The sequence below is a fragment of the Etheostoma cragini genome, chromosome 12 (genome assembly GCF_013103735.1).
Source record: "Etheostoma cragini isolate CJK2018 chromosome 12, CSU_Ecrag_1.0, whole genome shotgun sequence".
NCBI lineage: Eukaryota > Metazoa > Chordata > Actinopteri > Perciformes > Percidae > Etheostoma > Etheostoma cragini.
This window is the reverse complement of record NC_048418.1, coordinates 12,903,513-12,919,503: the sequence shown is the minus strand read 5'-3', so window position 1 is coordinate 12,919,503 and position 15,991 is coordinate 12,903,513. Positions and strand designations below refer to the sequence as shown.

The following is a 15,991-nucleotide window of genomic DNA, read 5'->3' as shown; positions in this document are numbered from 1 at the left end:
GTAGACGTCTTTGGTTACAGCAGGCTAATTTATCAACGCCTGGTACCAAAAATCCTGGTACCTGGTTTTTTGGGGGTGTTACATGTGTGACTGAAAAGTAGGAAATGTGGAAGTTCAACAAGGATATAAAAAAACTAGTTTTGTGGTACACAAGAGAGACATCTAGCGTCTATTACACGCGCTGCATGGAGCTCTCTGGGACGAATTCGGTTATGCTCATGTAGGCCTACCCAAGGACTTGACTGCAAACTTTTATATTCTTTTTATTGTGCATGTGAATCCTAACCCAGTTTGATGTTACTGTCTGTGTTACCAGACGAATACTAAGCAGATTAACGTCTTTGCAGCGAAATCGTTTCAGCAAGGTAAAGGAAAAAATATATAATTGTATGCAGCCCTCCGGCTTCTGGTCACATGCTAGTCAAGCTGGATCAGCTGACATCACCCAGCTTCTCCTTTTGATGCTCTGTCTTCACCATCGACTGATATCGCGTCTTAAAACGCAAATATTTCGGTATTTTAGCAGTACTGGCGTCAAATTTTAGATTTGAGCCGAGGATATCTCGCTGATCCAGCAGGTTAGACCGCTAGATAAATGCTGCTAGAGTGGATGATGAACGGACACGCTATTTTATATACGGGGGTCACTTTGGCCTTCTGGAGCACCATACTAATCGTCGGTAAGATTCTATTTTCCTTGAAATAGTCAGTATATTGGAATGAATGACTAATATAATCTATTTCCAACACATTTGCAACAATGACAGTGTAATCAGTCGTTTTTTTCATAATGGCAAAGCGCGTTTTTTGCGTATGTCATCTGTAATTTGGGGACCTGGCTATATCATGGGACTAGAGTGGTTCCATTTTATTTGCCAGCTACTGTTGACAGGTTAGAATGCAAATTGGAGGTTTGGTTATTCATGCATGGTGATAAGTAATACGATAAATGAAGCAAAAATATTTGCTGAGGATAAACTATGTGTAATGTAGCTAGATAGCTAGTTATTAATCTTTAAGACAAGGAACTTGAATCCAAGTTACCGGTCGCCAACATTTATTCCTAGCTACTTAGCTAACGTTAAGCTAATGTCAGGTAACGTAAGCTCAGAGCTGGAGCTAGCTAGCTACAGATCAAGTTTACGTAGGTTCAAACGTTTGACATTGTTTGCAAATTATGTTGATTAGTTTGAGACTTTCTTTAATATGAATTATGATGGGATACCGGTTTCTTATTGTCGCTGCTAGCCAAGTTAGTGAATTTGGCAAAGTTAACGTTAGCTAGTTCGTTGTACCGAACTGACTGATTTGAAGCTATCTCAAACAGGAACTGCAGCAGTTTTCACGTGAGTGAGCTCGCGATCACACTGAAGTTACTTCTTTCAATGGCTGCGTTCCGTTCCACAGTGTAAATAAACAGTAACCTACCCCCTGTTTAGGGAACTTTCCTCGCCTAAATTCCTTCATTTTGAACCAACAACGTCACCGACGTAATGCATACATTTCCCCATTGCACCCCAACGTTAACACCTTGGATACGTTGCCCCAACTGTGGAAATGTTACCACTCAAATGATATATTAAGACAACTGATACAATTACCAAACGTATTCATTTGAAATTTATGCAACTTGTGAATAAATGTGATTTAATTCATTTACAAGATGTGGCCTATGTCATTCCAGCCATGCATAATAACTGAAGGGTATTCTAATCATCTTCAAGCATAGTGATGAACCCTTGTACAATAAAATGCCTACTTTTGTCTATGGTCAATGAATGGGCATATTTCAATGGGTGAACTGTAGTTGTATTCTTCCCTGCGAAGTTTACAGTTTAAAGTTTAAAGTCTTACTTAACATTGATGAATCCCCTGTGCAGGGAGCTTCCATAGGTGATTGGAACGCACTACCACCTTTAGCACATACACGTAACACTTTTTCACACATGACTGAGGGAGAAAGTTTATTAATTCAGTAACATAAATGTCTACTTAAGGGCTCTCTCACACACGTAGCCTACACCTAATGTAAAAATTGCATCTGGACGATCTTTTTTCCACTTTCACATCTGATTTAATAATTGTTTGTTTGTTTTCATAGGTCTCTGTTATACCATATTTGACCTTGGATTCCGCTTTGATGTGGCATGGTAAGCAATTTTGGAATAAAGCTACTGTACGCAAGTTAATAACCATGACAGGGGTAGCTTTAGGACTGTGGGGTAATTAGGAAAGTAGGACAAAACAATATTAAATTGTGGACTCAGACAGTGACCTTAATAAGACTAGCCAAGCTCTTTCTTCTCTTACTATTACCAGTCACGGTGAAAGGATAAGATTTTCTGTTGATATTGTTACTTGATTTGAAGTAGAGCTGCAACAGTTAAACTGTCAACTATTTTGTTAATTAATGAATTATTTAAGTCATTTTGTTCAAACAAAAATGTTGACATACAGTAGGTTGTTTTCAACTTCTTAAATGTTAGAATTTGATTACCCATGGTTAAAAATGTTGCCCCAGATGTGCATTTTATAGATTTAAACACTTAATACAGTTATAATGCAGTGTTGTTCGGCTATTTTAAGGTGACTTTAATAGGTAGATATCAAATCTTCTGACTTGAAGAAAGAAGTTATACCATATTTAAATGACGTGGGGTAGTTAAGAGAGCTATATTCTTAACCGAAGAAATTGAAGAAAGAAATGGTATGGCTGAAAAAAAATCTACATTCATGTTTTTCTGTTTGTACAAATTCCTTTTCCTCAAAGTGTTTATTATTATTATTATTATTATTATTATTATTATCATCATCTTCATTATCTGGTCTTTGCAGGTTCCTGACAGAGACTTCTCCTTTCATGTGGGCCAATCTGGGCATTGGCTTGGCCATCTCTCTGTCTGTGGTAGGAGCAGCCTGGTGAGTACCCAACAAGGAACGGAGTTTGCATTTTGGATGTGTACTTGGAGGCCTAAAATGCACCGGCATTAAATAAAATAATTTCCTCTTTTTTGAAACACTCAGGAAAGTACATCATGTGTAAATGTGGAACTGGAAAATCTTAGAGTTTGTAACATTGGTAAACTTTTCCAAAGAATCCTTTTAAATATACATTATGTTAGTTACAACAAAACTGTTTTGTTGAGCTTTATTTTTTTTTAATTGTGTTCAGAGGGGCCCTGACAAACTATGTTCACTTAAAAAAAAATTTTGTTGCTCTTGAACTCACCATAAAGACAACATTTGAGGGCCTGCAGCCTGTCGAGGTGCATGTACACTCAACACCTCTCCACCAAAGAACTTTGCAGGGAGATGAACAAAACAAACTAGCCAACTCTTTTTCCCACTGAAGCTTATTGAACTGTCATAAACTTGGATCCAAAAATGATAACATTTTTAACAAAGTTTTTTTCTTTTTTTAAATGCATCTTTTACTGAAACTTGTGGCCATGCTTTGCACTGCTGCTTTTAACCCATGTCCTTTGGCTGGTGGATGAAGATAAGTCAGGTATATAAAATATAGAGAAACTAAATAGGTGAAATCATTGATTCATCAGCGTGAACAGCCAGTCAAAGAGCGCTCTGTTGCAAATTCACCAAGCAAATTAAAGCCAATGGTGTGGGACACACTACTATTCTATACAAGACTAAAAGTGAAAAAGGTGGATTTACACTTTTTACAGACTATTTAAATTCAAACTATTTAAACACACTATTTACATTTTTTGGAAGTACCTTGTGTCTCGCATAGGTTCTCCATCCACATCCTTGAATTCTGTTTTTGATAAATCTGATTGTTGTGTTTTTTTCAGGGGGATCTACATCACCGGCTCAAGCATCATTGGTGGTGGTGTCAAGGCTCCGAGAATCAAAACCAAAAACTTGGTCAGGTAGGGTCATGCAAGAACACAAATGCTTCCTTTTTTTCTCCAAGTTTTCCTTTTTATTTATTGTATTGTAGTTAGTTGTATAAGTTTGCCTTTTAATTTCTCACCTACCTCATTTGTTATTTGGGATTTTTGTGAAATTGCTTTTGTACCACTGCAATTTCCCCAAATACTGCAAGTACTCAATTTGTCCTTCTTTTCTCATACCCAGTTATTAGCCAGTTGTACATAGTTTAATATTGTCGCTAAACGAAGAAGGTAGTACTACTTTTACACCAGTTGAATAATACATATTTGGCCAAAAATAATTTGCTTTTGCATTCTGCATGGAGAAATGGATTAATACTTCTCAATTTAGAAGAGCAACTTTATACATTTGTTGGGTATCTCCATAATCTGCTGAGTGCATCCCAGGTAAACACATCCTTAGGGAGTTGTGCTGGGAACCAAAGGGTCGCCGGTTCAAATCCCCGTACGGACCAAAGTACGGAGTGGGAACTGCTAGCTAGACAGCCTTATAGAGCACCTTGGCAGAGAGGTGAACTGGCATCTGCCAATGTGCTCTTGAGCAAAGCACTGAACCCCCCGTCAACCGCTCAGGGTGCCTGTTCTGCAGTCACAGCACACTCATTCTGACATCTCTCCATTAGTGCATGTAAAGGACCTGAGTGTGTGTATTTTAGGCCTCTGTGTAATAACATAGTGTAAATTGTAATTTCCCCATAGGGGATCAATATAGAGTATAAGTTATAAATCATACATTTAACATTATGAGTGACTGTCAGGGTACCCAGTGAATTACAAGTGACTTTGTGCTGTAGTTGCTTATTTTAAATCCAAGTCATTTCTCTTACTTTTCCTGTTTTATGTCTTCCTTTAGCATCATCTTCTGTGAAGCTGTAGCAATCTATGGGATCATTATGGCCATTGTAATCAGCAACATGGCGGAGGTAAGCAATAAGTACTTTGGCTGTTATTAATAGGAACACTGTGCCACCCCTTTTTGTCTTTAGAGGGGATTTCAGACAGGAAAGCATTTATAAGGCAGTAGAGATACAGGACAGAAGTTTAATATGATTTTGGCAACAACACAAGGATGTTTTGGGGCTCTAAAAATGATCTCTTTCCTCTTATAGAGCTTCAGTGGAACAACCCCTGAGACTATCGGGGCAAGGAACTACCAAGCTGGTAAGAAAACAGATGTGAATTCACTGAATGCAAGACAAAAAGAAAAAAACAATTTTAACAATAATCTGCACATGAAATCCACTGAACATCACACAAATTGCACTATTCAGGGTGGATTTTTCTCATTTTTAACACTCATGAATTTAAAGTAGATCATGACACTTCAGCTGGAAAATATGTTGTAATGTGACATTCTGGCACTAAGTTGAATATATGTATAACTACAGTAATGAAAATATGACAATACTTGCAACATTCAGTCTAAATAAGTATTAAATAATGGATTGCTCAATACATTCACAACATCAAATTGATTTTGACAGATCTAGTTACACGGGTAGACCCCAAATGTAATTAACTCATAAATTACAAGGCATGAAAAGATGATTAGTACTTAAAGATGCTTTCAAATTGACTTTAAAAGGGAATATCATTAACTCTCCCTGTCTGATTTCCAGTCCTGACAGGGAATTAGATGTTTTTGTGGCCATTTCCCACAGTGGATTAGTCACAGAGGTCTCCGACTTATTTCCTTTCTGTCCTACCAGGTTACTCCATGTTCGGAGCCGGTCTGACTGTGGGCTTCTCCAACCTCTTCTGTGGCATCTGTGTCGGCATCGTGGGCAGCGGAGCAGCATTGGCAGACGCCCAGAACGCCAGCCTCTTCGTGAAAATCCTCATTGTGGAAATCTTTGGCAGTGCAATTGGCCTGTTTGGTGTCATTGTAGCCATTCTGCAGGTGAATGAGACCAGCTGCTTTTTTATGTCTTCACAATCTGTCTTTTTTTTTTTTTTTCCTTCAAAGAGTAAGCTATCTATAAACTATCCATAGATTTTATCTGCAACAGTGGCATTTTTTTTGTTGACCATTGTTGTAGACTTCTGAGAAATGTTGTTGCAAAAATAGTATTTACTTCCACAAAAGTCTAGATGAATGTGTATGTATATATATATATATTGTGTAGATGCGGTGTTTCGGAAATTGTAATAAATTGTTTCTTTTTTTCCTCCCCCAGACATCAAAAGTAAAGATGGGAGACTAGAAGATGCATTCACACGCTGACAAGATAAAAAGACACTGCTGGAAAATAAGATGGATTATTGTGTAAATACATCGTAAATTATTTAAATGTCTTTATATGCCTGGTATTGTTTTCAACAATCATTTATGCAAGAGTGGTACGTGCACACCGACTGTCTTGTTTTGAGTGAAACATGAATGTTCAATAAGAGGAAGTGGAAGAAAAATTACAAGTTGCCAGTGTGTAATTCTTGATACAAGTGAACCCTGCATCTCTCCCAGAGTTCAGCTTTTTGAATAGTACAAGCAGAACGTACATGGATAGTAGGATTTTAGATCAGCCAGTCGGTAGCCCAGAGAGCTGCCAATATATCTTGCAGCTTCATTTCATGGTTTGAATTGGTCCTAAAACTTACTGACTGGTTCATAAAGTACATTCTTTTTCTGACCGCTCTTGGATGAGTGATGTGTTAAAGATTACACCAGTGTATTTGAAAATGTTGTGTGTGTGTTTGTGTGTATGCTGGACACATGGTTTTTCTTTTTTTCCTGTAAAGCATGAGGGTGTTTACCATAGTGTTTGTTACTGTAGCCTGGTCAATCAGTTTTTTGGTTTGCTTATTTCCTAATGATAAGACAGTGGCTCTACTCCACGCAGTGGCCCAAATACAGTATTTGGCAGGCCTCCTCTCGCAGAAGTGACAGAGAATCTATGTAATGAGTCATTAGTGTAAAGTCCCTGGACAGTTGGACATGCTCTTTGGGAGGCCAGATAGAGTTGGATCAAAAGCAGAAGATGCTCTAAATATGTCATCCTGTCATTTAGTTCCCTAAAATGGTATGGAACTAAGATGAGACCAAATGTGGCTCCAGAACATAGCTGCCAGCCATAACTTTCTTGTTTAGCCCAAAATCCCCCAAAAAATGTTTTTGATTATTATTTTTTTTTTTAAACAAGGTTCTTTTTCAGTAGCTTTAACATAGATTAATTGGATATGAAAGGGGATTGTTCAGTGTTACCAGAGGGAGGCTAAACGATTGTGGATACCCAGATTACCTTTCTTTGCAGTTAACCATCCTGTTTCTCAAGTCACTAATAAACCTTATATTAGACTAGAACGAGGACATCACTTACTAGTATTACTTTACACTCAATAGTACCTGTTAATATCTGCTGTAGTATCACCATCGTTGTACTATGGGTCTTTAGGGAAAATAATTTCGTACAGGCTGGTTCTGACTTTGATTTTATGTAATCTCAGGTGGTCTGGCACCCAAAACTATGGACTCATCACAAATCAAACCGCTTTAGGAATAGAGATTTTTAAATTTGCTTGTTTTACACGCTTCACATTGCTTTGCTTTTTTATTAAACTGTCTTGTTTTGAATATACGTCCTAACATGTTAGCTGCTTTTTGTGTTCCAATTTATTTTCTAACATTCCTTGAAGAAGCTTAATGTGTGTGTAAAGCTAAGTCTTGTTTGTGGGTAGAGTGCAATTTGAATAACATTAGATTCCTGTTATATCACAACAAAGCCATCTTTGAATGTTTAGTTTCCTATTGATGCTGACTTGTACCATGGCTACTTATGAATCATCTCCGATCTTCCCCCCCCCCCCACAATGACCCTCTTGTGAAGTTCTGAATGAGTTTAAACGTTGAATCTTGGCACGGGGAAACAGGATTGTCTTTAATATCTGTGGCCCTGGACTCCCAAAGGTGTCAAAGCAGCAAAGTCATCTTTTGCTCTTATGGTGGTTTTCTAATTAAACAAAGCTGTATCTCCAGCACTCCTTTGGTAGACCAGGCCTTGTACCACACGCCAGGCCTCAGTCAGTGTAGTTGCTACCGTGTGTGCATTATGTTGATGTGATGGTGAACAGAAGAAAAAAGAAAAACACATTGATTTTGACATTGTGTATGATAACAAAAACAAAAAAAAAGATCTTCCATCTGGCTTCGTAAATGTCCTTGAAAAATAAAATTGTCCAATCAAGATATATTAGATTTGTTTTTGATTTCGTATTTAACATATTCGTGTTCCAGGTTTTCAGTCCTGTAGCAATAAGCAAGTGTGCAGTCGTAGACGCAGCTGTGTACTGCTGTATGAGATGTGAGCTGTATGTGACCCAGGCCACTGACGCTGGTTTTGCTTCCTGCATTGTTTGTTTGCTTCCACTAGATGGAGCAAAAAAACCACAACATCTGTCCTACATATTAATCTGGTGCCGTACACACTGATAACTCAGCTGAGGAAACAATTAAGGCTCACATCTCCTGGTATTATTCATTTGGTGTCTGGTGTAGCTGTTAACCTTGATTATCATGTGAAATTGAATAAAAAAACAGTATTTGTGTAGAATTATTACAATTCTATACTGGTACAATTCTGATACTGGTCCTTATGCTTCTCAAATAGATTGATTTTTTTGCAGTTGACTGCCGAAGATCTCATAATATCTAATACATAACTGCCATATTTTTGAATATCATTGTGATGCTGGATGTTGTAGAATCATTTTACATTAAGGGCTAATGGCTTAGTAAAGAGAGCATAGGCTACTGAATAAACAATGTAATCTAAGATATATATATATATGTGTGTGTACAGTATTTGCTGTTTTGATTCTAGATGCAGGGAGGTTTACATTAACATCAAATGACATGTCTTATTCCCATTCAAAGAGACCATGCAAAACATTCAACTTAATTGAAAATATGCATAGTCCAAGAACTAATGAGGGACAAGGAAAAAGTACAAAATGTCACTGAAAACTAAAATATGTCAATTTTAGGTAAACAAATAAGTAAAAGATAAAATATTTTGAGCTTATCTGAGGTTAAACAAAACTATGGGTTAACCTGTGTATGTCCGTATATTTAGATACATTTGTATTTCTTTACTTTTGAAGGACTTTACAACATTCGTGTGGAAAATTAAAAAAACTAAACAAACTTAATATTTTATTACACAACTTTTAATAAAGACCAATATGTGAATGTGATTGTGGTGCCAGAATAAACACCTGAGTCAAAGTATTCCAGCACAAGATGATCAACTAGTCGACTAATCATAAAAACTGTTGGTGAAAATCTTTAAAATATGGTCGGTAAAATGTATTAAAGAAAAGAAAACCTTGTAAGAAGCCCATCTGAGCACTTCGTAACATACATAATGAAGTGCCATGACAATAAATACATTATTATTATTATTATTATTATTATTATTATTATTATTATTATTATTATTATTATTATTATTATTATCATTATTATTATTATTATTATTATTATTATTGTTATTTCCTGTGGGTTTGCGTGTGATTTAAAGTAGGTTATGAAATCACCAGCTTCCTTTCTATCCGACGAACAAAAGAAAAACGCATTTCTTGCACATCCGGGCTTCCGTAGACAGCAGGAGCGAAAGGACCTGCTCGCTGCCACATCCTGAGAGCATCCTTTCCCTTTGATTTCTTCTCATCCTCACCCAAACACAGCGGAATGACGGATAATCATGAGGATAGCATCTCGCCACAAACCGGTTTGCGGTAGTAAATTGTTACGGGTTACGTTAGCCGTTTGGCTAGCGTAATGCTACACAACATGAGGCTTTTTTTCTGATAAAGAGCTGACATAATAGCCTGCCTCAGTCTGTGGAAACGAACAGGATAGAGTTATCTATCACAGCGAGCTGGGCTGTTTTTTTTTAAACAAACATTTCCTGCAACAAAATGCCCATTTGCAGCTTTTTTCCCTCCTCGGCTGATGTGAATGAAACCAGTGGTGCTCCAGTATGAAGATGTACAGATAAAAGTGTTCGCCTGACAACATCAAGGTAGGTGCTCTAACGTTATTTTCTTTCTGGTATGCGATGTTTCAGTCAGCATAGCAGCCACGCTTTTTCTTTGTTTCCGTCCAGTCTACATACAATTATCCTGCAACCTTCTGCCTTTATTTAAGCTTTGGATAATATGGGAATATGGTCGCTTGCTCTGACCCCAACCCCTCTTTGTTATCATGTACATTTCCACGAACTAGCAGCATCTTTACACCCGCCATACTAGGCTTCACTCCGCCTCCCCTACTAGTACACTAACCGTTTCAGCATTCAGACTGCTGGGGGGGGTTATTCAACCATGCAATTTGGGCTTAATTTAGAGCCTTTAAAGCTCTTAAAATCCACTTTTTACAGCAGCTGTCTGAAATGGCTTGCCCTATTTACCCCTACTTTCAAAGAAAGGATGCAAAGTCTATGGACTATACAGCATCTCTTGTTTTATGGTCTGGTCAAAGCACAACTGAGAGCAAAGTGTGCACAGTGAGGAAATGAGTGTGAAGAAGAAGATATGGAGAAGGCTTCTTCATCATGAAGCTTAACCTATCCAGACGTTTACACGGTAGCTCTGTTTCTAGACCATAATCCAATCTGACGTTGCTCTTGTTTATGACACAGCATCTCTTTAGGGATGTTTAGGCTATAGGAGCAATGGATGGGAACTATCTCGCTTTGTGATGTAACTAAGTTGTCCAGTGCAGCGTGGCCTTTGGGGTTTTATCAAGTTTGAATTTGTCTTTGTATTGTACAAAACATTGTATAATGTGGTTTAAGGGTTGCTTAAGAGCTATAGGCATTAGGCCAGATACCTACAGGAGAATTACAACTGATTATTGTCATTATTATTAATCTGCTGGTTCTTATCTTAATCATTCTATAAGATACCTGAAAATAGTGAGAAAATCATCCATCACAATTAATAAAGCCTAAACCATTGTTATCAGTTGCTTGCTCTTTCTGACCAACAGTTTACACCTTAAATTTGCCGTTTGCTGTGACAAAAACAAGAGAATAATAAGACTATGTTTGAAAATTGATCAAAATGGTCAAGGACCAGTAAAGAAACTTGACACACAAAAGAGCAGATTCAGAAAGAGGTAACTGCTCCAACTTGTCTGCCCGGGAAGATGAATGGTTATACTAAGATTAGACTGTTTTCCAAACAAGGTATTCTTTTTTCTTGGGGCCTGGGATATACTGTTGTAATGTTGCAAGACGCGTGTCACTCTGCAGCGGGTGTGTGCATTGTGAAAACCGTTCTGGTCATTCGATCGTTCTCTGCAGAGAACCACTACAATTTCACCAAAGACCAAACCTTGATTTAGTTTGCAGCTTGTCTTTATTTTGTTTCAGCAAAGTCTCACTTCCAACTAATTCTTCGTAACTATTTAATTAGTTACTTGACAAACGAAAAGTAGTGATTTTTTTTCTAATTTTATCAAAGCGTCCGTGCAAAATACATAATTGAAAATCTATGGATAGACCTTAAAAGAGCAGTGCGTGAAAGACAGCCCAGAAGTGTCAAAGAACTGGAAGACTTTTGGAGGAAAGAATGGGCGAAGATACCTCAAACCAGAATGGAAAGACTGTTGGCTGGCTACAAGAAGCGTTTCCAAGCTGTGATACTTGCCAAAAGGGGGCAATACAAGGTATTAACTCTGAGGTGTGCCCAAACTTTTGCAGACGCCATTTTTTTGTTATGTTATTTTGAAAGTGTAAATGATGGAAGGGAAATCTAAATTTTTGTGACATAATATGCAAATGTATAATCTGTCATTTGATGCCTTTTGGAGATTTTTCCATCTTTTCTTGGTTTCTTTATGCACATTAATAAAAAAAATGTACCTGGGGTGCCCAAACTTTAAAGCCCCACTGTGGATTGTGTCTGATGAGTTTTTAATTATTGAAGACATTTTGACATTACTGTAGCTGCTTCAGCTTTGGGTCCTGGTAATGTACAGGCTGGCTCACTGTCATGACTTAGGACACTCTTATACAAAGACAAGGTTAATGTTATTAGTAACACCTGTACATTTTGTACTATGAGAAATCATAAACTTCTGAGTTGAAAAAGGAGGTTGCGCTTCAACAATGGACTTTTGAGAAAGTGAAGAAAAGGTAACACACCTCAAGTTCTTAAGTCAAAGCTTTAGTGCGTAACATTTTGATATTAATTAACGTCCGTTACGTTCAAGCCATTGCCAAATGAGTTGCTACAAAGCTAAAATAAGACAATCAGCTCCACGCAACTCTCTCTGTATTCCTAAATATACCTATGTTCAGAAGATTGTGTCGTCCGGTGACTTTCCCACGCAGGAACTCAAGTCAAGATATTTACCTCTTCTGAACAGTCCATGTTTTTATTAAGCCTCAATGCTTAACAGAGAGCAGAGAGGGGGTTATGGCATTAGGCTAGTAGTTACTGTTCAGGTGGCAGGGGGGTGTTTTTGTATTTATTTTTATTAGTGTGTGTTTGTGTGCGGGCGGGCGCGCGTGTGCATGCGTGCATGCACGTGTATGTGTAACTGTTTTCTTTTAATTGGTTGTGACATGATTTGTGAGAGGCTTCATGCCCAAATGCATCAGCAGATGTGTCAACAAATAATCGACCCAATAGATCAACACGGGGATTTGTTTGCTTTTATTGTCATATTTCCTGACATTGTTGTTAATAAATACAGATACAAGTGGCAGGTTTGTCTCCTTACTAGGTTTGTGTATACAGTTCTTCCCAAATTCTTCTTGGTTGCTGGGAAACATTTGTAAAATAGTCAACGATGGACACTAGAAGTCCCTTTCACATCAAGTGTCACGTAACTGCCAAATATAGTGATTTTAGGAGGCCTAGTGATCTATTAAACTCTACTGCCCATTCTTTGTAAATGTAGGCATGACTTTTATGTACATATGCATTGCATACGTTGAGAAATATGTGTTACTGAGGTGGTTGTTTTCAAATATCCGATAACGCTAACCTGACTTATGCTATTTAGTAATTTAGTCAACCTGTTATCATCACAGTGTTTTGTAATTTAAGGTCATTTTGTGTTGTTTTTGTGATGTGAATCTCCAGATTACATGATTATTAAACTAAATTTGAATGTGTCGGGTCAGATAGGCTAACCATATTTCCCATTACCTCATATCTCTCATAACTGGTTGTACTGTATATTAATAGGCTAACGTTAGCTTTGTTAGTTTAGCTCATTTAGCTACACCAGGCAGTCTGTTGAAGTATTTAGTAAAAACAAATTGCTACGTGAAGATCAGCTTGTATGGTGCAACCGGTTTTCAATTAGTAATCTGGGGAAGTCAATGAAAAAAGGTGAGTGTTAATTTTAATGATAAGAGATTTCTCTGTAGACCCTGTAAAAACAACAGTTTGTTGTCTCATGTGTATTGTAGTTTAGTTGACCGAGCATGTTATGTCACTGTCGCAACGGCGTGTTCAGATCAGCTCTGTGTAAATTCGATCAGCGCCTCCACAGTCTCTTTCACTCCGCTCAGTCCTGCACCCCTGTAGATTAACTCGCTCCGATCTTTCATGAAGCTTTGTGAAGTAAACCAGTGAAGAGGGAAAAAAAAACACTTTTTACATCAGATTTCTCAGGTTCATTCATTTCTTGCAGGTTGGGATTTGTTGCCATGGGAACTAACCAGCCCTGAGTTACAGAGGGGGCGAGTTCAGAGAGGTGTGTGTGTGTCTTTGTCTTTTGTTGTCTACTTTTTCTGTTCTTAAGAAGTAGAAAACTATCAGCTTCAGTTTATTACTACAGTATTCTTTTCAATTCTATTCTACCTGCCAGGGCAATAAAACACTGTTTTCATTCTTTTCTTTCAGTTTGGTGACAAGTCATTCCTAGCTTAGCTCCACTCAGCTTCAAACTGATGTGAGGTCCAGTCCGTCAAGCGATTGAAAACCCCCCCGTTTCCTCGGGGAGGGGTTAAGATGCCAATCCTGAACCACAGCTTTCCCGGTTTTGAATCTGGCCGCACACCATTGTTCCATCTCTCTTTCTTTCCTAGTTTCCTGGCATGTCTCCATTATCACCATCTAATAGAAGACAAAACAAGCGCCCCATCCCCACGGGGGGCAGTGCTGTTTAAAGAAATACTTACGGTACAGAAACTCAATCTACTTTTCTATTCAACAAAACAATAGAAATTAGCATACATGTATTCTTTCTTTTTTGGAAAGGATAAAAACTCCAGCTTTTCACTAAATAGCATTACAAAAAAATAACATTCTAGTATAGAGCATAATTGGACAGTAGTGGTTTTAAGCCAAATGATGTTTTTAACTCTTCTTTAAAACCCCTCACCAAATCCTCATCTCACTCTCACTCCCTCTACCCACAATCCTTCTCCCAGTGAAGCCTTCCTTCCGCTAAAGCACTTCATTTATTTCTTTGCTCCGTTGCCAAATGAGCAGCTGGATCAGAGAGCGACAGAGGGTGGGAGACGTAGAGAAAGAGAGAGAGAGAGAGACGATGATGTTTCCACTGTCTATGGATTGTAGCTACAGACAGGGCTTTGTTGTATTTGCATAACGTGAGTGCAGCCTGCATGCAGCGAAACAGCAGACGTTACATGAGGAGAATTTCTCAAATGGCTTTCAGCATCCCACTTACAATGTGATAATACTTTTCCTGCATCGGGAGTAGCATCAAATACCTCTCCATGATGTCTCATTGATTGATGATCTCTTGTAAATGCTGTCTGGCGAAACGAATTCACCTAAAAAAAACATGAAAGAGAGTGGGACCTTTTTTAAAATTTAATCAGAGTTCACTTGTACTTTAATGAGAGAAAGCAGAAAGAAGAGCAGAGAGGCAATGATATATCAGAGATTTAAACAGTCCAGCCTCTTTCAGATCACAGACAACTGAGGGGCAATTTGACATCTGCATGGGCTGAGCTGAGTAGAGCCGGGCTGAGCACAGAACACTGGAGTTTTGTTCTGATTAGCTCTGCATTTACTTACTTCTCTTCTACCTCCCTCCACTCAGCTGCTTTCATCTTTTCCTCTTTTTTTGTCGGTGTTCCATTCTGTTTTTAGCTTGATGTCTCTGTTGCATCAGTACAATGCTTTGACAAGTCCACAGGCTTCATTTTGTGAAATTTGTCAAACACAACAATCCGTGCAATAACAGCATTGACTGATCCCTCAATCATTTTTCCTTACATAATAAACTCTGAATATTTCTCTCTATAATAGTGAGCAGAAGATTAAAATTTCCGATACTACTTTAGTTTTGCACAACTGTAATTTAGACATCTAAGGTGTTGCATAGTAGTGTAGATGGCATTTTTTGTTCCATTGTAGGAAATAAAAAAGAGGCACAGTCTTAATGAGATATTTTATTAATAGATGGTAACATTCGTAGGGTTGGCAATGTTGGTTTATGACCAAATATCTGCAAAACCTATGACATTCCCATCAGCCTCATCTTCACTCTGTGTCCTGCTAAACTGAGATGATGAACTATATACACCTGCCTAACATCAGCATGTTAATTTGTCACTGTGAGCATGATGTTAGCATGCTAATGTCAGCATTTAGCTCAAAGTACAGCAACATAGAGCAGCTAGCATGGCTGTAGACTTTAAACATGTATTGTTAATGAAATGTACTTGTTCCTGAATCCTGACAGGGCGGCTTGTGTTTGCTAAAAATACCATTACAGGACTATGAGATTTTAAACTGAGATGATGTCATGCTTATTAAATCATTTATTTAGAGTATGCTGAATTTGTACAAATATTTCATTTAAAAAATAAAAATATGAGAGAATAAGAATAAATAATACAAGCCATAGCATTTAACATATTTGTCTGTTTAACAGTTTTACAGAAAACAGCTTGGAGTTTAATTTTGTGCTATTGCCAAACTCATGGAATTAGCTACGGATGGTTACGTTTTTCAGCATGAGCTCTCATTCCAGCTGGTGAAATAACCAACCGCTGGCCAAAACTCTCAACTGTTACGGGAAGGAGAGGACAGGACCCAAATGCAACAAGGAGGCGGCAGGCAGAAGCTGGTGCACAGCAGTTTAA

General features: G+C 37.9%; 2 protein-coding genes across 2 annotated transcripts in view; both read left to right on the top strand.

The window, feature by feature from the left end:
* Nucleotides 1–409: 409 nt before the first annotated feature.
* Nucleotides 410–7,984, top strand: atp6v0b (ATPase H+ transporting V0 subunit b). The gene is made up of 8 exons (XM_034887812.1): nt 410–680; nt 2,102–2,150; nt 2,836–2,919; nt 3,813–3,890; nt 4,768–4,837; nt 5,024–5,075; nt 5,624–5,814; nt 6,092–7,984. The coding sequence occupies exons 1-8, from the start codon at nt 596–598 to the stop codon at nt 6,116–6,118; spliced, it is 636 nt and encodes a 211-aa protein (XP_034743703.1). The 5' UTR covers nt 410–595; the 3' UTR covers nt 6,119–7,984.
* Nucleotides 7,985–9,474: 1,490 nt separating this feature from the next.
* Nucleotides 9,475–15,991, top strand: part of b4galt2 (UDP-Gal:betaGlcNAc beta 1,4- galactosyltransferase, polypeptide 2) — a 142,618-nt gene continuing 136,101 nt past the window's right edge. The window contains exon 1 of the mRNA XM_034887810.1: nt 9,475–9,934. The gene's annotated coding sequence lies outside the window, so the exon portion shown is untranslated. The remainder of the gene's footprint in view (nt 9,935–15,991) is intronic.

Bases quoted from the DNA above. Each gene is read 5' to 3' on its own strand.
- atp6v0b (XM_034887812.1), top strand. From the start codon at position 596: ATGCTGCTAGAGTGGATGATGAACGGACACGCTATTTTATATACGGGG. The intron at 2,151-2,835 runs GTAAGCAATTTT...TGGTCTTTGCAG, and splicing joins TTCCGCTTTGATGTGGCATG to GTTCCTGACAGAGACTTCTC. The intron at 2,920-3,812 runs GTGAGTACCCAA...TGTTTTTTTCAG, and splicing joins TCTGTGGTAGGAGCAGCCTG to GGGGATCTACATCACCGGCT.